The sequence below is a fragment of the Mus pahari genome, chromosome 15, assembly GCF_900095145.1.
Source record: "Mus pahari chromosome 15, PAHARI_EIJ_v1.1, whole genome shotgun sequence".
Classification (NCBI taxonomy): domain Eukaryota; kingdom Metazoa; phylum Chordata; class Mammalia; order Rodentia; family Muridae; genus Mus; species Mus pahari.
The window spans coordinates 72970036-72987764 of record NC_034604.1 but is presented as its reverse complement, the minus strand read 5'-3'; the positions used below and the strand labels follow the sequence as shown (position 1 = coordinate 72987764).

Genomic DNA, 17729 nt, shown 5'->3' with positions numbered 1-17729 from the left:
TCTCTCTCTCTCTCTCTCTCTCTCTCTCTCTCTCTCTCTCTCTCTCTCTCTCTGCTTCCCTTGGCAACTTGCATAGACCTTTGCGGTGCTGTGGAAGCTAGAGCACAGGAAAGAGGCTTCTGGTTGGCCTGAAGCATCTGAGTTGTGTCCTAAGGCCTGGTGTCTTCAGCAGTAGGGATTTAGTCTTCAGTCTCTGGAGGCAACTGAGGACAGCAGCGAGAGCCTGTCCTGGGGTCACGCGGGACCGCCCTGACCCCTGTCCTGGGAGTCACGCGGGACCACCCTGACCCCTGTCCTGGGAGTCACGCGGGACCACCCTGACCCCTGTCCTGGGAGTCACGTGGGACTACCCTGACCCCTGTCCTGGGAGTCACGTGGGACTACCCTGACCACCAAGTTGGATAGAGTTTTTTAGATAGTTTAAGGCTCTTGTGGGGAGCATTGTCATCTCAAGTTGCGTATATTCATATAAGGCATGCACATTTGTGTATGTGTAAGTTACTGTATATATGTTGTTTATAATTTTAGGTAAATGTAAAATGATCCCTTGAGGTTTTATCAAACAGCCTTGATGTTGTCCCTTCTCTCTCTCAGATTGACCTCTCTCCCCATTTAGAGCTCCCTTGCCATATATTTCCATTTTCTTATTTTTACCATTGCTATCCTGCTATTTCCCTCTCAGCTGCCCCCTTCCCCCGAGTCCCATTATGCTTCCCTGGTTTCTGCAGCTTCATCTGAAGATTTGGAACTAGGAATTGCATGAGAGAAGACATATGGTGTTTGTCTTTATGGTTCTGGTTACATTACTTAATGTAATCTTTTCTAGATTTATCCATTTATCTCGTGATCTCATTTATCTTTTATAGCTGAGTACTTTTCTGTTGTGTGTATACACCACATTTTCATTATGCAGTAATGTGTTGCAGGACATTTAGCGTGTGTCCACTTCCTGGCTACATTTGGGTTTCTTCAATAAATTATTTCCTTAGCTGTACAGGAACCCAGTCATCAACTGCTGGCCTTAATTCCTGGATAAATGGGATAAAAAACCCTTTTATATACCTGTATCTCTTAGGGTACTGCCTATGTTCTCTTCCAGGAGTCTTAGCATTTCAGGTTTAAAATTGAACTCTTTGATCTACTTGGAGTCAGTTTTTGTGCAGGATGACAGATATTTTTCCCAGTTACATGTATATATACATATGCACATTTTTCCAGTTACAAATTCCAGCTACATGTGTATCTGTATATATAAATCTGGAATGGCAGTCCCCCCAACATTACTGCTTTTGCTCAGGATTGCCTTGGTCTTCCCTGGTTTTAATGAACTTTAGGATTCTTTTCCTACTGCTGAGAAGAACGTTGGCAGGTATTTTGACTGGGATTGCATTAGACCTGAAAATACAAGGTAGGGCACAAAACAAACCATTCCAAATTCAGAAAAAGAATTCCGTGCATCTGACCAGATTGTCAGGTAATAAAACTTAAAATTGACAGCGAAGTTCTCTGTAAAACTCGCCCTCCCCTCCTCCGTGCACCCCTTTCTCTCTCCTCGCCCTCCCCTCCTCCGTGCACCCCTTTCTCCCTCCTCGCCCTCCCCTCCTCCGTGCACCCCTTTCTCCCTCCTCGCCCTCCCCTCCTCCGTGCACCCCTTTCTCTCTCCTCGCCCTCCCCTCCTCTGTGCACCCCTTTCTCCCTCCTCGCCCTCCCCTCCTCCGTGCACCCCTTTCTCTCTCCTCGCCCTCCCCTCCTCTGTGCACCCCTTTCTCTCTCCTTGCCCTCCCCTCCTCTGTGCACCCCTTTCTCTCTCCTCGCCCTCCCCTCCTCTGTGCACCCCTTTCTCTCTCCTCACCCTCCCCTCCTCTGTGCACCCCTTTCTCCCTCCTCTATTTCCCCTTCCCCATTGTGACTTCCCTTGACTTGGTTCTTGGGGCCAGTAAACTTGCCCACCCAAGAGCAGCATCCTTGAATGTAAGAGCTGGTTCTCTGAGAAGTAAAATAGACTCTTATCCCAGCTTAACAAAACAGAGAGACATAGTCCAAATTAACTGACTTAGGAAGAAACAAACATTACAACAGACACCAGAGAAATTCAGAATATTGTAAGATAAGTTAAATAAAACTTCTACTCCAATTCGTTGGAAAAATCTAAAAGAAATGGATGAATTTCTAGGTTCAGACTACCAAAGTCAAGCCAAGAAGAGATCAAAACACTAAACAGATCCAAACAAACGAAACTGAAATAGTACTAGAAAGCTTTCCAACTAAAAAAGCCCAGGGCCAGATGTATTCACAGGAGAATCCTACCAGACTTTCAAAGAAACTCTTGATTTAATTCTTAGTAATTAAAAAAGAAAGGAAGAGAACACACCCAAGCTCATTCCTTAAAGCCAGTATTACTCAAATATCAAAAACAGATAAAGACAACAAAAGAACAAAATTACAGACTGATATCCCTGATGACTACAGATAAAAAAATCCTCTAAAATACAGTAAATGGAAAACTGGCATATATCAAAAAAGATGATCCACTGTGAGTTGGCTTTATTCCAGAAATGCATATTTAAGTCAATAAGTAAGTCATATCAATATAGTGCTCAAAAAGCTAGCTGGAGCAGTAAGGCAATTAAAAGGATACAAATAGGAAGTCATTACTCCTATGTGCAGATGCTGTACATAAGAAATCTCAAAATTATACCAGAAAATTGTAGAAACGATTTCAGCAAAGTAGCAGGATACAAAATCAATTATAAAAAATAAAATAATTAGAAAAAATATTTAGGAGTAGCCTTTCCATGCACTAACAAATGTTGAGAAAGATCCAGAACATACTTCAGATACACATGGGCACTTAGTTTCCCACTGCTTCAAACACACATGGGCATACTTCACTTTCCAATACCTTCAAACACACATGGAAACAATTTCCAACACCTTCAAGCACAGTAAAATACCTCGGAAGAAACCTAACCAAGAAGGTGGAAAGACCTCTACAATGAACATTTAAAAATTTTGAAGAAAGATCAAGAAAGACCTCATATTCATAGAACAGTAGAACTAATATTGTGAAAATAAACATCCTATCAAATCTTAAAAAGCAAACTACTAGTGATGTTCTTCAATATAGTGGGGGAAATTTGTAAGCAAGTGGTCAGGACTATACTGATCTTCACAAGAAAATGGGTGGGTATCACTGATAAACAGTTCCTATCTATTTTGATAACTGAAGTTCTAGAAACTGCAAATGTCAGGTTTGTATTGTCACGCACCTTCATTTCTTAGTTGTATAGATGACCCTAGGATTGTTTCATGTAAAACCAGAAATGCTAAACAACCCACCTAACTTTGATTGGCCTGAAGGTCAGCTTCCCCCCCAACCCCCGGCAGCATCTATAGTTTGGGTTCGTGACATGATGCTGTAATAGTTTGAATGCATTTGTTGGCTTATGTGTTTGAATGTGTGGTCCCCAGTTAGTGGAACTGTTTGAGAAGGACCAGAAGGTGTGAACTGGGAGTGGGTTTTGAGGTTTCAACTCCCCATGCCACCCCAGTCTGTGTGCTGCCTGTAGATCAGGATTTAATTCTCTCAGCTACTCGCAGAGTGCCATGCCTGTCTGCTCCCAGCCATGGCCAGGGATTAACCCTCTGAAACAATCAGCAAGCCCCAATTAAATGCTTTCTTTTGCTTGCATCATGGTCTCTCTTGATGGCAATGGACCAGTAAGACAGATCAGGTAATGTGTCCTTGGTTCCCACCCAAGCGCCTGTACCTCATACTACAGGATGTGAATGACGTGAAAGTCAACTTGAGAAAGTGTGATCAAGTGCTGGCATGTACCTGACAACTCCATTGCAACTGCTAGGCACCAACTGTGCAGAGCTTGAGTATTCCCAGCTCTGAATTCGGAAGGTTGTAGTTCATGGTCACCATAAATACTGTGAAAAGAGAGAAAACAAACAAACAAACAACCCCCCCCCCCGCCCAACAACCAGACAAACAAACCTGGTGCTATTCCTTTTTCGTCACGTGTGTGCTTCCTCTAGGATAACCAGTGCTTGGAGGCAGCAGGATACTTGAGACTTGAGTGAACCCCAAGGACAGCGTTATAGTTTTAGTAATATCAGAATGACAGTGCTAGGGAAAACTGCAAACAAGAGTAAATGTAGGGGAAGTTGTGTAAGGACTCAGGAAAACTTCCTGCAAAGACTTCAAAGGAATATCCTGAATTATCCATCAGTGTGAGTGTAGGCCTTTTTTTCTTATCTGTAAAGTAGTAATAAAAACACATAGGGAGTGTGCAAGGGTTAAGTGAAACAATTATGGCATGCTAAGCTTTGATACATGGCAGTCAGTCCTTTCTGTGTGCTCATGTCATCTTGCCACTGGCACAAGAACTCTCTTCCCTCATTCTAAACACAACTGAAGTGCATGTGGAGGTTTGAATGGGAATGGTCCCTGTAGGCTAGTATACTTGAATGCTTGGTCTTGGTTTTGGTTGGTAGGGAGGTTTGGGAAGGACTGGGAGGGGTGGCCTGTTGGCAGTGTGTCACTGGAGATAGGCTTTGAGGTTTCAGAAGTCCACACCATCCCCAGTTAGCTCTCTTCACCCTCACAGAAGCCTTGCACTTGTGAATCAGCCGTCTTCCACTCAGCTACTGCTCCAGCACCATGCCTGCCCGCCTGCTGCCATGCTTCCTGCCATGATGGTCATGGACTATCTCTGAAACTGAAGTCAAGCCCCCCAGTTAAATGCTTTCTTTTATAAGTTACTTAACTTCATAGAAATAGAACAATAACAGAGAGGTAGCGGCATATCAATAACACACGTTAACTCAAAAGAAAAAGGTTTTATTCTGATATATAAAACAAAAAATTTAATATATAATGACAGATTTTTTTTGTAAGAAGAAATAAAATGGTAGGAGTAGAGTTCTGTTTAGAAAAATACTCTTGGGTATCTGCTAAACACATGTAATTCCTCACAGGCAATAGCTCACAAAGGTCTGACCTCTTCACTTAAAAATTTTTTTCTTTTGAATAAATTGATAGACCAAGTGATAGTATAGCCGAGAACAAGTCTTGTAGGTGCTGAGCATCCATTTTTGGTTCTGTAATTTTGGTTCTATGTCTTAGTAAAGCACATTCCAGATCACTGCAGGAACATGGAAACAAGACAGTTGCTTTTAGCAGTTTAGAAACCATGAGTCTGGGTGCCTGGATTCCCACCGAGACCCGGGGAGCATCTTGCTCTCCTTGTGTGGATATTCTGCACATAACTGAGAAACAGGCACAGACCAAGGAAACAGTCCTCAACCAAGGCCACCTCTGCCCAGTAAACAGTTCCCCAAAGGAAAGAAAAAACCTATTTGACTGTATGAATTCTGGACAAAGGACAATGCTGAGATGCATTCTCCATCTGGCATTCATGAAGTCAGGACAGTTCTGCGTCTTACCAGCAGGTGACGCTAGACAATAAGGGCAGCAGCTGGGGCACTCGCCCTGGAAGACAAGATGCTTTAAACCTTTATTTACATAATAATATGTAGAATATTGGTCAGTCTGTCCTCAGTTAACTAACTGGATATTCTCTCCCAACACTGTATCCAAACAGAAAGCACAATTCATATAAAATTTAATTGGGTCAGACATTGATACACCCCTAAGAAGGTTAAAGAAAAGTGATCTGTCAAAACTATTAAGTTCCATGGTGACTTGTCGTTAAGATGATTCCTGCCATTGATCACTATTCTAGGAACAGGCACTGACATGCTCCATTCTTCTCATAAAAATAGCTATTTCAAAAGCAAAGCTAACATGCACGTTCACCCCACGGCTGCGGGCCTTCAGAGGTACGAGACTCATTTCTACTGAAGATGCCTTCAAATGGCCCTAATCAGCCAACCCAGAGGAAACACGATGGAACAGTTGGCTTTTAATCCCATGCGCTGCCACTGGCCTCACCTCCTAGCCAGCAGAGCCGACAGCAGTGGCTGCCTGACTGTCATAGCCAGGGCAGCTCCGCAGATGCAGGGCACCGCAATCCCAGTGGTCTTGAGTATAGGTCACAGGGCTTTCTGAGCTGGATGTAGACAGTGTGGAGACAGACTCTCTGCGATGGAACCCAGCCATTGCTCTGTCACAGCCACACCAGGTCAGTGGAACACTCGGGCATCACAAGATAGTTTTACATGAATTGGTTAAAAACACGAATTTTTACTATTTTAAAAAAGTTATCTATAAAGCTTCATTTTAAAAACAAGTATTTAAAAAATGTTAAAAATACTCTTTGCACTCTTGTGTGCAGCTCTTTGTGTGTTTCACTCCACAAAGGTTCTGGGCAGGCACCGAGGCCTGGCTCAGATAATTTGCAGTTATGCATATTTGGTGGAAAAACCCTATAAAAATAGTATTCTTGTTTAAAAGTTTAAATAAAGAATAAGGTTGTAGGAATGATGACGAAAAAAAAAAGATGAAGTACACAATTATTTTTCTTATTTTAAAATTGACATAAAAGTGGAAAGTGCTTCCCTTTGGAGTCACTATACATCTAACAGTACTACATGCTATTTAATACTTGCCACCCATGGGTCTTGGTAACACACAGTCTGTCTGGGACTCTAGCCTGCCCAAGTGGCTCGAGCCCTAGAGCGTAATGGCTGGCCCATGTTCCTCCACCCCTCCTTGGGGGAGGACCAAGCTGTGTCGGGGGTCTGGCTTCAGGGAGCTGAGAAATCTGTGGATGCTGCCGTTGCTCTCCCTCCCAGAGCTATGCAGGCTCATGTCCCCTCTGTGCAGCCTGTGAGCAAGGCTGGTGCCATTGGCCCTTGAGAGGCTACCTGGAGGTACAGCCTGCATCTTGGGAATGTGTTGAGGTTCTAGAGCCCCTTCAATGACAATGTCGGCTTCCTCGTCACTCTCCACGTCCTCAGAATTCTGCAGGACATGGGTACCTGGCAGGCTGTGGTGACTGCTGGTGCTGTCTGCGGATTGCACAGAGCTGCCAGATGTGCGGCTGCTGCGGACCACATTGTTCCTTTGGTTGGCGGGCTTGACAGTGACAATGAGGTTGTGGCTGTTGGCTATCATCATGTCTGTGACTTGATCCAATGTTTTTCCAGCTACCTCAATCCCATTCACCTCCAGGACTTCATCGTTCACAGCCAGTAGACCAGTGCTCTCCGCAAGGCCCCCGGGCACCATTCGAGAAATGAAGATACCTGGGACCTTTTCTAGCCCATGGGGCGTCACACGCACGCTGGTGCCATCTCGAATGTAGAAGCCCAGTGGCTTCTCACAGCCGTGTCTGTAGAGCCTCACTCGGCGGTGTGTCTCTGGGAGGATGTCCACATCGATGATGGATGACACTGGGCGGAAGTCATGTGGCATGCTGATGTTGAGGTGGGGACGCCGACGCAGACCCTCATCCCTCAGGGTCACCAGCACCTTTTTCTTCCTTGACAGAGTGCCTGCTCCAAAGGTGTAATGGTCTGCCTCTTCTGAAACAGTCCAGAGAGAGTAAAGTGAGAGGTGTATGTCACACACGGGCAGAGAAGAACACTGGTGTCCCTGTGGTACCAAGAAGCCTGTGTTTGCTATCCTCAGAAAGGCCAGCTTTCTGTTCCCTGCCTTGCATCTGCCACCGCAAGTCTGCATCCTGGAAGAACTACTATAACTGACACTTGACGTACAGAAAACACTGGGGTGACTCGGGGTTACCCACTATCCAGAGGTATCACCAAATGGCCCACAGGTTAGGAAACCAAATGATTCAGAGGGTGGGAGGCAGAACGGAGCCTGCACTGAAGGGAAACAGCATAGGAAAGAGTCAAACATCTGAAGGCTGGCCCAACAGAAAACATGGGTTCAGGCCATGCAGGGCCTGGTTGCAGGACAGTTCAGAGAGACAGACTGCTGGACTAGAGGCTTCTTGAGCACATCCAACCACGTCCCTAGAGGGCTGCTGTTACCTTGCCTCATCTTCCAGCGTTAGGTCAGAGGCCGAGCTCTGTCTCAGGCTAATTCCTAAGAAGACACTCTCCACTCTTTTCGGTGTAAGCACCATGGTGTAAGCACTCAGGCCCGAGTTTCTTAGGGAATCAGGGTTTTGTTTTGTGTTTTTGCTAATTTCTGGTCAGTGGCTGATGAGGTGTGACACAGCACCTTGTACCAGTAGGGTGACAGGCCACTGCAAGATAAGACAGGTCTGGAAGAATTGATGAGGATATGCTGAATGTCCTGGTCAAAAGTGCAGTTCTAAGAAAGCGGAAGAGAGTAGACCAGTGTCTGGAAATGCCGAAGAGAGCACCTCAGGTTAGAAAAACATACAGTTGTTTTTCATATTAAGCCTTTCATTTTTGACATGTGAGGCTATATAAAAAAGCACATCTGGACTCTGATCAAAAGCCTCGATCCCCACGGCTCACCTTCCAGGATACACAAGTGTCTATGTTCTGCATACTGGTCCTGTGGCATCTGTGCCTCATGGTGGCCTCCTCTGCATGGACTTGGGGTGGTATGATGCCCTCCTTTGCCAACAAAAACCCCACTGGAAAACTGTTTGTTTTTCCAACGCCCCTGTGTTCAAAGGCTGAGCATCTCTTAGACCCATGCCATTATAAGCAGGACCTTGAGCGGCGGCCTCCAGTGGCCTTTCAACAGCCCTGGTGTTTATACTGGCCTCCTTCACTTGCCTGACTGTAAAGACAAAAGACTGATGGAATACAAAGAACCAGGCCACGGGCAGGGACGGCTGGATAAGAGAAATGAATGAGGCCCAACTGGAGACAGCCAGAGAGCTGGCGAGACAGTGCTCACAACACCTGGGGAAACTTCGTCTTTCATCTCGGAAGAAGGCGAGTGGGAAAGTCCAAAAGCTTGACACGGAGAAGAAACTCGAAGCCAAGAGGGCTAGTGCGAGGGGCAGGGCCAAAGAGCTCGCCAAGCCCAGCAAAGAGAAGATCTGCTGCGGTGGCTAAGACCTTTCTCAGGCAGATATCCCCATCAGGTAGTGTCCTGATGGCCTCGTGCAAGAAGCAGCACCTCCCTGCTCAGTTCAGGGCTGGGAAGAAAAGGCTCCTGCTAAGGTCACATACTAGTTGGCAACAAGAATGGTGGCACCTTCATGCTTAAGCCTCAAAGGGACTTCCATCGCTCTCTGTAGATTCATGTCTGAAGCTAGATGCATGAGCGGCCCTGCAGTTGTCACACGGGTCGCTGTGCTCAGCCTCCTCCCGAGAAACACTGGTATGTTCACTGAGCCAGAACCTGGGGTGGGTTTCTGGAAGCAGCCAAGCAATGGTTTGCAGTGTGTGACTCAACCCTGTGCCTCAGCTTAGTTCCTCTGCATAGAACACACCAGAAGCCCATCATGAGTCCCACAAACACCAGATCACCTGACACCACTCCAAGGCAACATCTACCAAGGAGCAGCAGCCATGGAAGCCAAGAGGACGAGACCTGAAACGTGGAAATGAGGTGGGAACATGCAGGGTGAGTGGAAGGCTGGAGACTGAGGTAAAGCTGGTCCTCAGCCCCACAGCCCATGTGGTCAGGCTTTGCTGTAACACATGGGAAGTGATCATGAGCCTGTGTTCTAAATTCTAACCAAGAAATCAGATGGGTAGGTTTATCTGTCTTTTGAAAAAATATCTGTTAAAGGTGGGATTTTTGGCTCTCCTGAGAAGTGGGGCCTGGGGCACAATGCGTTCCTTCTTATGTTAGAGACCCTGTAATTGTAAGCAGTTAAGACTCAACAAGCCAGGTTGCCTAACTTGCCTTTTATGGTGTTGGCTAGCCCCTAGTGCCTAGCCCTTGTTCCTCTGGCTCTGACCCATGTTTATTTAACTACGCATCAGGAGGTGTTGCAGCAGAGCTGAAGGGTCTGGCAAGGCAGCTTTTCCCATTAGTGTCCCTCATGTTGACCGACAGAACCCTCTCACTTTTTAGCATAAGACACTGGTCCACAGAAACAGAAAGGGGGAACAAGTGGGACCTTGGAAACTTAAGGGGCCATGCTCCACTGCAGGTCCTCTGTTGCAGTTCCCAAGATACTATGTGTGAGATGTGTGTGCCAAATACATATGAAGGGCGAGGCCAGGGCACAACTCAGCATCTGATGCCGTCAGGTACATCCAGAGTGGTATGGCGGCTCTAGATCACACATCTCAGGGCAGAGGCTTAGAGCTGGGGAGCCCTAAGGCTCTTCCAAGGGTAGAACAGGTGCCCCTATGGTTCCCTGGTTTATCCACAGACCTCCCTGAGGCCAGTTCTGTGGATGGTGGCTTGTCTCGGATGCTCTCATGATGCTGCCGGTGGGGAATGTGACTACGGAGGACATGTGCCCCAGCAGAATGACCGGGGGCTCATGGAGCAGAACTTGCGCTCTCCCTATGTAGTACTTTTAACTGGGTGACCAGGTTTGCAGACCAGCTAACAAGGACCAATGAGTGAGGAGTCCTCATCATCAAGAAAACACCTGGCTCAGGGTCAGGGACAGTTTCACCATGCCAAATACATACATGCTGTAAGGGATTGTCTGTAACAAAATATCTCTTTTAAAATCTTTTAAAGATGCATGTTCTCCAGCTTATAGCTTCATCCTGAGACTCATGGAGTAGGAAAGCCAGAGACTATGTCTATCTCTGACAAGTGGCTGTCTTAGGGAAGGGCACGCTGGGTTTTAGACAGGAAATAAGAGTGAAGTGCTGGGGGTGGGGTGGGGAGGAAACGGGCAGATGCAACATGAGATGAAAGCATACTTTCTGACCTCTCGGGAAATGGGTCCACTGTAGACTAACCTGGACTGTCTTTCCCCGCAAGGTGAGCTGCAGCCCATATGCTTGCATGCAGGATTTTCAGACAGTAATGTGTTTCTATCTCTTGTTAAATATAAACCATCACACATGGATTTTGTTTATTAAAAAAATCCCAAACTCTCATAAAAACAAAATTGTTCTAAAGAATGCCCCATTCCTAAAATTCCAACCTTGGCTTTTGAAAAAAATACCTTTTAAAAGAGCAAAACTGCCACAGCTTCTTCACTAAGCAATATGCTAAACTCTATTTTCTAAGAGTGAACAATGAAAAGAATTTCATTTTTTGAGCTGAATACATCTCAAGTCTTGTTTTCCATCCTTCCTTCCTTCCTTCCTTCCTTCCTTCCTTCCTTCCTTCCTTCCTTCCTTCCCTCCTAACTTCTGTTTCAAGATGTCCAATGAGGCAACAGGGAAGAAAATGGAAGTTTAACCCTGTAAAACTCTGGTGAACATGCATCTTTAAAAGGATTTTAAAGCTGGGCGTGGTGGTGCATGCCTTTAATCCCAGCACCCGGGAAGCAGAGGCAGGTGAATTTCTGAGTTCTAGGCCAGCCTGGTCTACAGAGTGAGCTCCAGGACAGCCAGGGCTATACAGAGAAACCCTGTCTTGAAAAAAACCAAACCAAACCAAAAAAAAAAAAAAAAAAAAAGATTTTAAAAGAGATATTTTGTTACAGTCTTTTACAGCATGGTGAAACTGTCCCCAGCCCTGAGCCAGGCCTTTTCTTGGTGAGGACTCTGCCTCCTTCAGAGGTCTGTGGGGCTGTGCTCCTGGACCAAGCCTGTTTCCTGAACTTTGGAAAGGACAAGAACATAGATGCCCCATCCTTGTGTGCTGTTTTTCTTTTCTAGGAATGCAGGTGTTTGCTCTTGAGCCTGGGCAAACCCACAGCTTGGTATGAAGCTGGGTCTGCTATGCATAAAGTCCCCTTTTAATTTTCCACTAGGTATTTTGGATGGAGATTGTAACAGGCATCAAAGTCTACTTTAAATTACTGCTGTGTATCATGGCTACAGACAGAAACCTCAAGAGAAGGTGACTCACCCATGCCATGTCTAACATCAGATGGTAGTGAGGTCCCAGCTCTGGCAATGAGCCACCCACAGCCTGCACTCTGAAACCCGGTTAGCCAGCCCATGGCAGCGTGGCCGCCCCAGGCAGCGTTCTTCTCCCTGAGCAGCTGCTGAGGATTACACTACCTTTTGGCTCACAAGGAGACTCACCTGACCACCTCAGCCTCCACTGCCCTGGGACTCTTGGCTTCATCAGACAGAAAAATGTCTGGAATCACCAATCATCCCGTCCTAGGCCCTGGAGCACCTGCGTGTTGGAACAGGATGTTTCTAAGCCATGGGGAGCTTCAGGCCAGGACCCAGGCTCACCATGGTGAGCAGGACCATCTGCTCCATGACCTCTGCTCTCAGCAGAGGTCCATGCTCACAGGGTCACGTACTTCTGGGATGCTTTCCAATGCTTCTTTGCTGTGAACAGTCGCATCGCTGGCATTCCCATTCCCAGAGAAAACAGAAATAGAAGAACACAGTTTCTCATCATCCATCAGGAGCAACAGGCAGTCCAGGTAGGTACACTGTGAGCTCTACACATCCTGGAGACCTTCCCTCTGAACAGTGCATGACATCAGTTCTGCCCTTTGTTTATTCTGCTAAATCTCCCAGACAGCAGCAGCCTGAACATGTGCCTGCATGTCCACGGGACTGGGAGTACCAGCCATCTACACTAAAGATCGAGCAAGGAAGGGGCTCCGTGTCCTTTTATAGGAGCTCTGAGCACAGATACTCAATCAAGATGACCTTGCAGGTGGGGCAGAGTGACAATTATGTCAAGGCCTGCACACAATGAGTGTGTGTGAGCATGTTGGTGGATGCCCAGCACAGACAAGACTGATGGGGGCTTTTGCCATATGATGGCACTATAGACAGAACTGTCTGTCACTTTAACCAGGAGGCTCTAAAGAAGCAGGTATGGGGACATCCTGGGGAAGAGGGCGAGGAAACCTGTCTCACCTGTCCTGCCTAATGCTCTTGGCCCATAAGGCATTCAGGATAGCCCTTGCTTGGAAGGGCTTGCCTCTCCTACAACTGCTTGTCCAAGTGACAGCTGTTTTAGATGACATAATGAATTTTAAGTTGAAGACCTTTGAGGCAGGGTCTTACTCTGTAGCCATGGTTGGCCTTGAACTCACAGAGTTTGCCTATCTCTGCCTCTGAGTGCTAAGATTAAAGGTGTGTACAACCAACATGATCACCACTGTTTTTTCTAAGTGATGCACACACGACCACATTACAACACTTGCTTCATCACAATATGGGATAAAAGCACTGACCTATGTTGGTGTTTCTGTGTGTGTGTGTGTGTGTGTGTGTGTGTCACATAGTAGGTACTTTTTCATTATATGCTTAGATTGGGAGTATCTGTTCAGTAAATATTCCATTCTGAATTGCTTTCAATGGCCAGACAATAGTCCACTGTATAGGATTCCCTGATTTTTTTTTTTTTTAACCCACCCTGTTGTCAGACATTTAGTTAAATTTCAGTTTGATCTAACAGAGATGATGAAGCAGGCAGCTCAGTCTATGCACATCACTGAGTTCATCCTGAAGGCGAGACCCTGCCCAAGTCCCTCTGTGGATGGTATAAAATAACCCATCTCAGCTATTGGAAGGTATGCTGGGCCCTACATGTCCTGATTCAACCACAGAAACAAGTTCAGGGAAACACCATCAATGGTAGCGTCAGTCTGTAATTACCATCAACCTGGTGTGTGCTTGTAGCACAGCAAGTGGCCTCAACACAGCAGTGGCAGCTGTCCGTCGTAGTCCTTGCGCATGAGAAGACGGCTGCTAGCTCAACAGGGAGCGATTTTTGAAAAATGTAAAGGAAGGAAAGCAGAAAGACAGGACATGCCTTTTGTTCTCCCAAGGACATCAGAATGACGATGGGCTACTTGCAAGACGTGAGTTGCTCGGCTGGCATGCCTACACACGCACACCCCACCACCCCAGCCTCAACCTGTCTGTGGGCAGTCTGAGACCAGCCAGCTTCTCTACCCACATAACTCGAAGGCAGACATGGGAAACACCTAGAGGAGCCACACCACTGCACACAGGACAAGCTGGTGCAGGATCTGAGGTCTAACAACAAAAAGAGACATCAATATTTTTAATGCCTGTCACAAAAGTTGAAAAGCCAAATGTGCTGTGCATTAGGAAGGAAGCCCTGGATTCCCCAGCAATTTTATTTCCCTACGACTTTGTCTTGAAGCCTTAAGACCTCCTTCTTTCCTCTACTTTCAACCTCTAACCTCCAGGGCACCCAAAATGATATGAATGCAGTCAAGTGCACTATGGAATTCCCTTGTACGGGGAGCCTCGAACACCAGTGATGGGGCAGGGCTCATGAGCACCAGCATACAGACTATGATTTCAGGGCTGCATGTAGTGTCACACTCAAACCGAGGGCTGCGTTCATCTGTGCTCTCCAGGATGAGGAAGAATCAATGACATAGACTGTGGGTTAGGGTTAGGGTGTCTACTGTCTTTAACGTGGTAGATAGACATCCACCTACAGCTCTGCCGGACTCCGCCATCAAGCTCAGGGCTTCTGGGAAGACACGAGTGCTCGATGTCTAACAGCGTATCTTATGAACTATCACTGTGGCTCCTTCCCCAGGGCTGTTTCTAGTCAAACAGGAAGGGTTTCAAGGGCAGCCTGCTGTGTACTGTGGTTCACACCAGTAACCCTAGCCACTAAGGGGCTTTGACAGAAGATCAAGAATCTGAGGCTAGTCTGAGCTACACAGAGGAGACCTGTCTTAAAAGAACAAAACCAAACAAAGCAACACAGACACAAAAGTCAGTCAGTGCCAGGAGGGAATGCGGACTAGGTGGGAATGGCAGCTCCCTGAGCACCTTCTAGTTGAGTGCTGGTGGCTCACGGGCTGCAAACGCTAGGACTGGCTGACCTGGCACCTCGGGTGCCCGCTTATCCTGATAACTGCTCATTTGAGGATCCTCTCTCTACAGGAGTCTGTCCTGCTCTGATTGGTACCTGGGCTTCTCCTGAAGCTGGGTGGTTTTGCTCAGCACTCCTTCACAGGATCATGAGAACAGGAGGTCATTCTCAGGGCACGAGTTTCAACCCTCCTGTCTCCCTGGAAAGGAGGCTCAACCATGCTGTGCACTGTGTGATGCTAAGTACCAGAAGGCAGGCTGTGGCAAGGAAGGTGTCCCCTGCTTCAGTGTCATAGCAGTATGTGCTGACAGGTTCCTTAGGGTCCTTGATGACACAGCAGAGGACACTAACCCATTAGAGTCAGGACTGGAACCTCCTAGTTAACAGGGAATTAACCGGTGCATTCTGACAAGGCAGGCAGGATCTCACCCGTCTGGAGGCCGTGTGCACCGGGGTATGAAGTCAGGTGCCCCTGTGGGGTCTCTTGTAGTGGCTCTTCTTTGAGCTCTTGGGGCACCACTGTCTCTCCGTGAGGGAGGTGTGGCCCTCCCAAGCTGTGCTGTCTCAGGGTAGGAAGGCTTTCCCTCACAGCGTTCCTTCAGCCTCTGCTTCTCAGATGACAAGATCTGTTTATCACAGAGGTAACTTCTGGGTCACTGTTTGTGGTCACCTCTTCCCTTTCTGTTCCCTATAAGCATGTGGGCAGGTGAGCAGGTGAGCAGGGAGCACGGGGTCTAAGACACACCCACCTGCTTCCTGCTAACCAGCACAGGGCATCCAGAAAGAAGAATGTGCGTACACTCAGAGGGGAGGCCAGCAGAGCAGGAAGAGGCAAGCACACGGCACCAGGATCCATCCTGGGAGAAAGACCCACAAAGTCACCAAGACTCCACTTTTAACTCGACACAGGTCGTCCCCAAGTAAAAAGGCTTGAGATTCCAGGAGGCTGAGAGCAGAGCACACATGCAAAAGGCGCTTTCTTTCAGCAACAGCCCCGAAGGACTTAGTTTCCACCTAAGTAGTCTTTTCTAGAGCTGTAAAGGAGTTTCTTTCCTCTAACATTTCCTTCCTATGCAGAACTACAGTTTTCTTTAGTCCTCTCTCCTCACAGCAGGTCTGTTTGTGTTCTTGCTTGGAAATATTCTACCAACTGCTGCCTCCCCAGGATGAAGCAAGAATGGTCAGTCCTGTCCGGACACAAGAGGAACGACGGGAGAGGGACCTTCTAACAGCACAAGCATTTCCTATCAAATATTGGACACAGAAGGAATGACGGGAAAGGGATCTTCTAACAGAGCACAAGCATTTCCTATCATATATTGGCCTGGCTTTTTGTTATTTCCCTCCATTAGAAAGAATTCACGTCTCAGGAATGGGAATGTGGTGAGGCACTTGCTGAGGTATACGGGACCGGGCACCCCAGCCCAGCCCATGCAGGGGGCAGATGATCTGTAGTCACTGTCAGAAAAAAGTGCGTGCAGAAATAATGACGGAAGCTCTCCAGCACCATCTCTGCACTCATCGGCCAACCCTGGTGCTTCCTTCCCTTGACAACTAGAAAATCCTCCATGAAGAACTCATACCTTCTGTCTCTCACACACTCTGTCTCTAGCGAGGCTGGCATGGCAAACGTCTCCGTTCTTTATATAGAAGGTTTTCATGATCAAAATTAGGAGGAGACAGAAGGGCATCCACACGGGCTGGCAAGGCAATGAGACAGACCCTTTACCTACTGTCTGGTCATTAGCTCCCATTTGCGCTCGCTCGCTCGCTCTCTCCCTCCCTCCCTCCCCCCTCTCTTTTGAGTTTCAACCATTTTTAGAGTATATAACTTAGTGATTTTAGTATGCTGTGGAACTATGATCACTACCTATGACAGGATTTTTTTTTTTTAATCACCCCACAAGACGCCTGTACAACTAATGTCCCCTGTCCCCATCTTCTTGCCCCTGACAACCTCATTGGTTCTTTTAGGCATTTGCCTGCTCAGGACACTTCACAGGAACATAATCAGGCCACAGAGCTCTCTGCATCAGGCTTCTTAGTGCCCCAGAATGTTTTCATGTCCCAGTGTTTCCTCAAGGTTCGTCCACCCTATACAAGCTAACTTCCTTACATGGCTGAATTCTGTCCCCTCCTGCAGATTCATGGCATTAATTTGTTCACTCGGCCATGGATATTCACATGGTTATTTCTACTGCTGCCTATTGTGAACAGTGCTGTAGCAAACATATGCCTACAAGCTTTATGGGCATTGGTAATCTGTGTATGTGTGTGTGCATGTGTGTGTACATGTGTGTACATGTATGTGTGTGCATGTGTGTACATGTATGTTTGTGTGTGTGTGTGTGTTTGATGAAGGGGACCAGACCTAGGGTCATCCTTGCACATTACACATGTACTCTGCCACTGAGCCGCCTGCAGGTTAATGTTTTAAGGAACCTGGTAGACTGTTCCCACATGGCTGCAACATTTATATTCTGCAAGGGGAGGGAGGGTTTAAGGGTTGTGGTTGCTCCTTTATCTTCTTGATAGCACTGGTTTGTGGTTCTGATTTGCATTTCCTTCATGACCAGCGCTTCGGGATCTTAAGAACTAAGGTGGCAATCTGTGTGTGCTCTTTGGACAGATGCCTGTTCAGATCTTTTGTTCCCTTTCCTTTGTTCTTTTTTTAATCACATATGCTGGACACAGGTCCCTTAGAAGGTGGAAGATTTGCAATTGTTTTCTTCCATTTTCTAAGATCTTTTTGTTTTCTCACTAGTATCCTTTGGTATAAAACATAGGTAAAACCATAGTTTTACATTTTGATGTTCAATTTACATTTCTTTTGGCTGTGTGTGTGTGTGTGTGTGTGTGAGAGAGAGAGAGAGAGAGAGAGAGAGAGAGAGAGAGAGAGAGAGAAAGAGAGAGAGAGAGAGAGAGGAGTATGGCTTAGTTT

At 46.8% G+C, this 17729-nt stretch overlaps 1 protein-coding gene across 1 annotated transcript in view; it reads right to left on the bottom strand.

Annotated features, from left to right (window-relative positions):
* Positions 1-4841: 4841 nt before the first annotated feature.
* Positions 4842-17729, bottom strand: part of Pard6g (par-6 family cell polarity regulator gamma) — a 72120-nt gene continuing 59232 nt past the window's right edge. Inside the window, exon 3 of the mRNA XM_021214749.2 lies at positions 4842-7497. Within this exon, the coding sequence (XP_021070408.1) occupies positions 6644-7497 (854 nt within the window). The 3' untranslated portion in view covers positions 4842-6643. The remainder of the gene's footprint in view (positions 7498-17729) is intronic.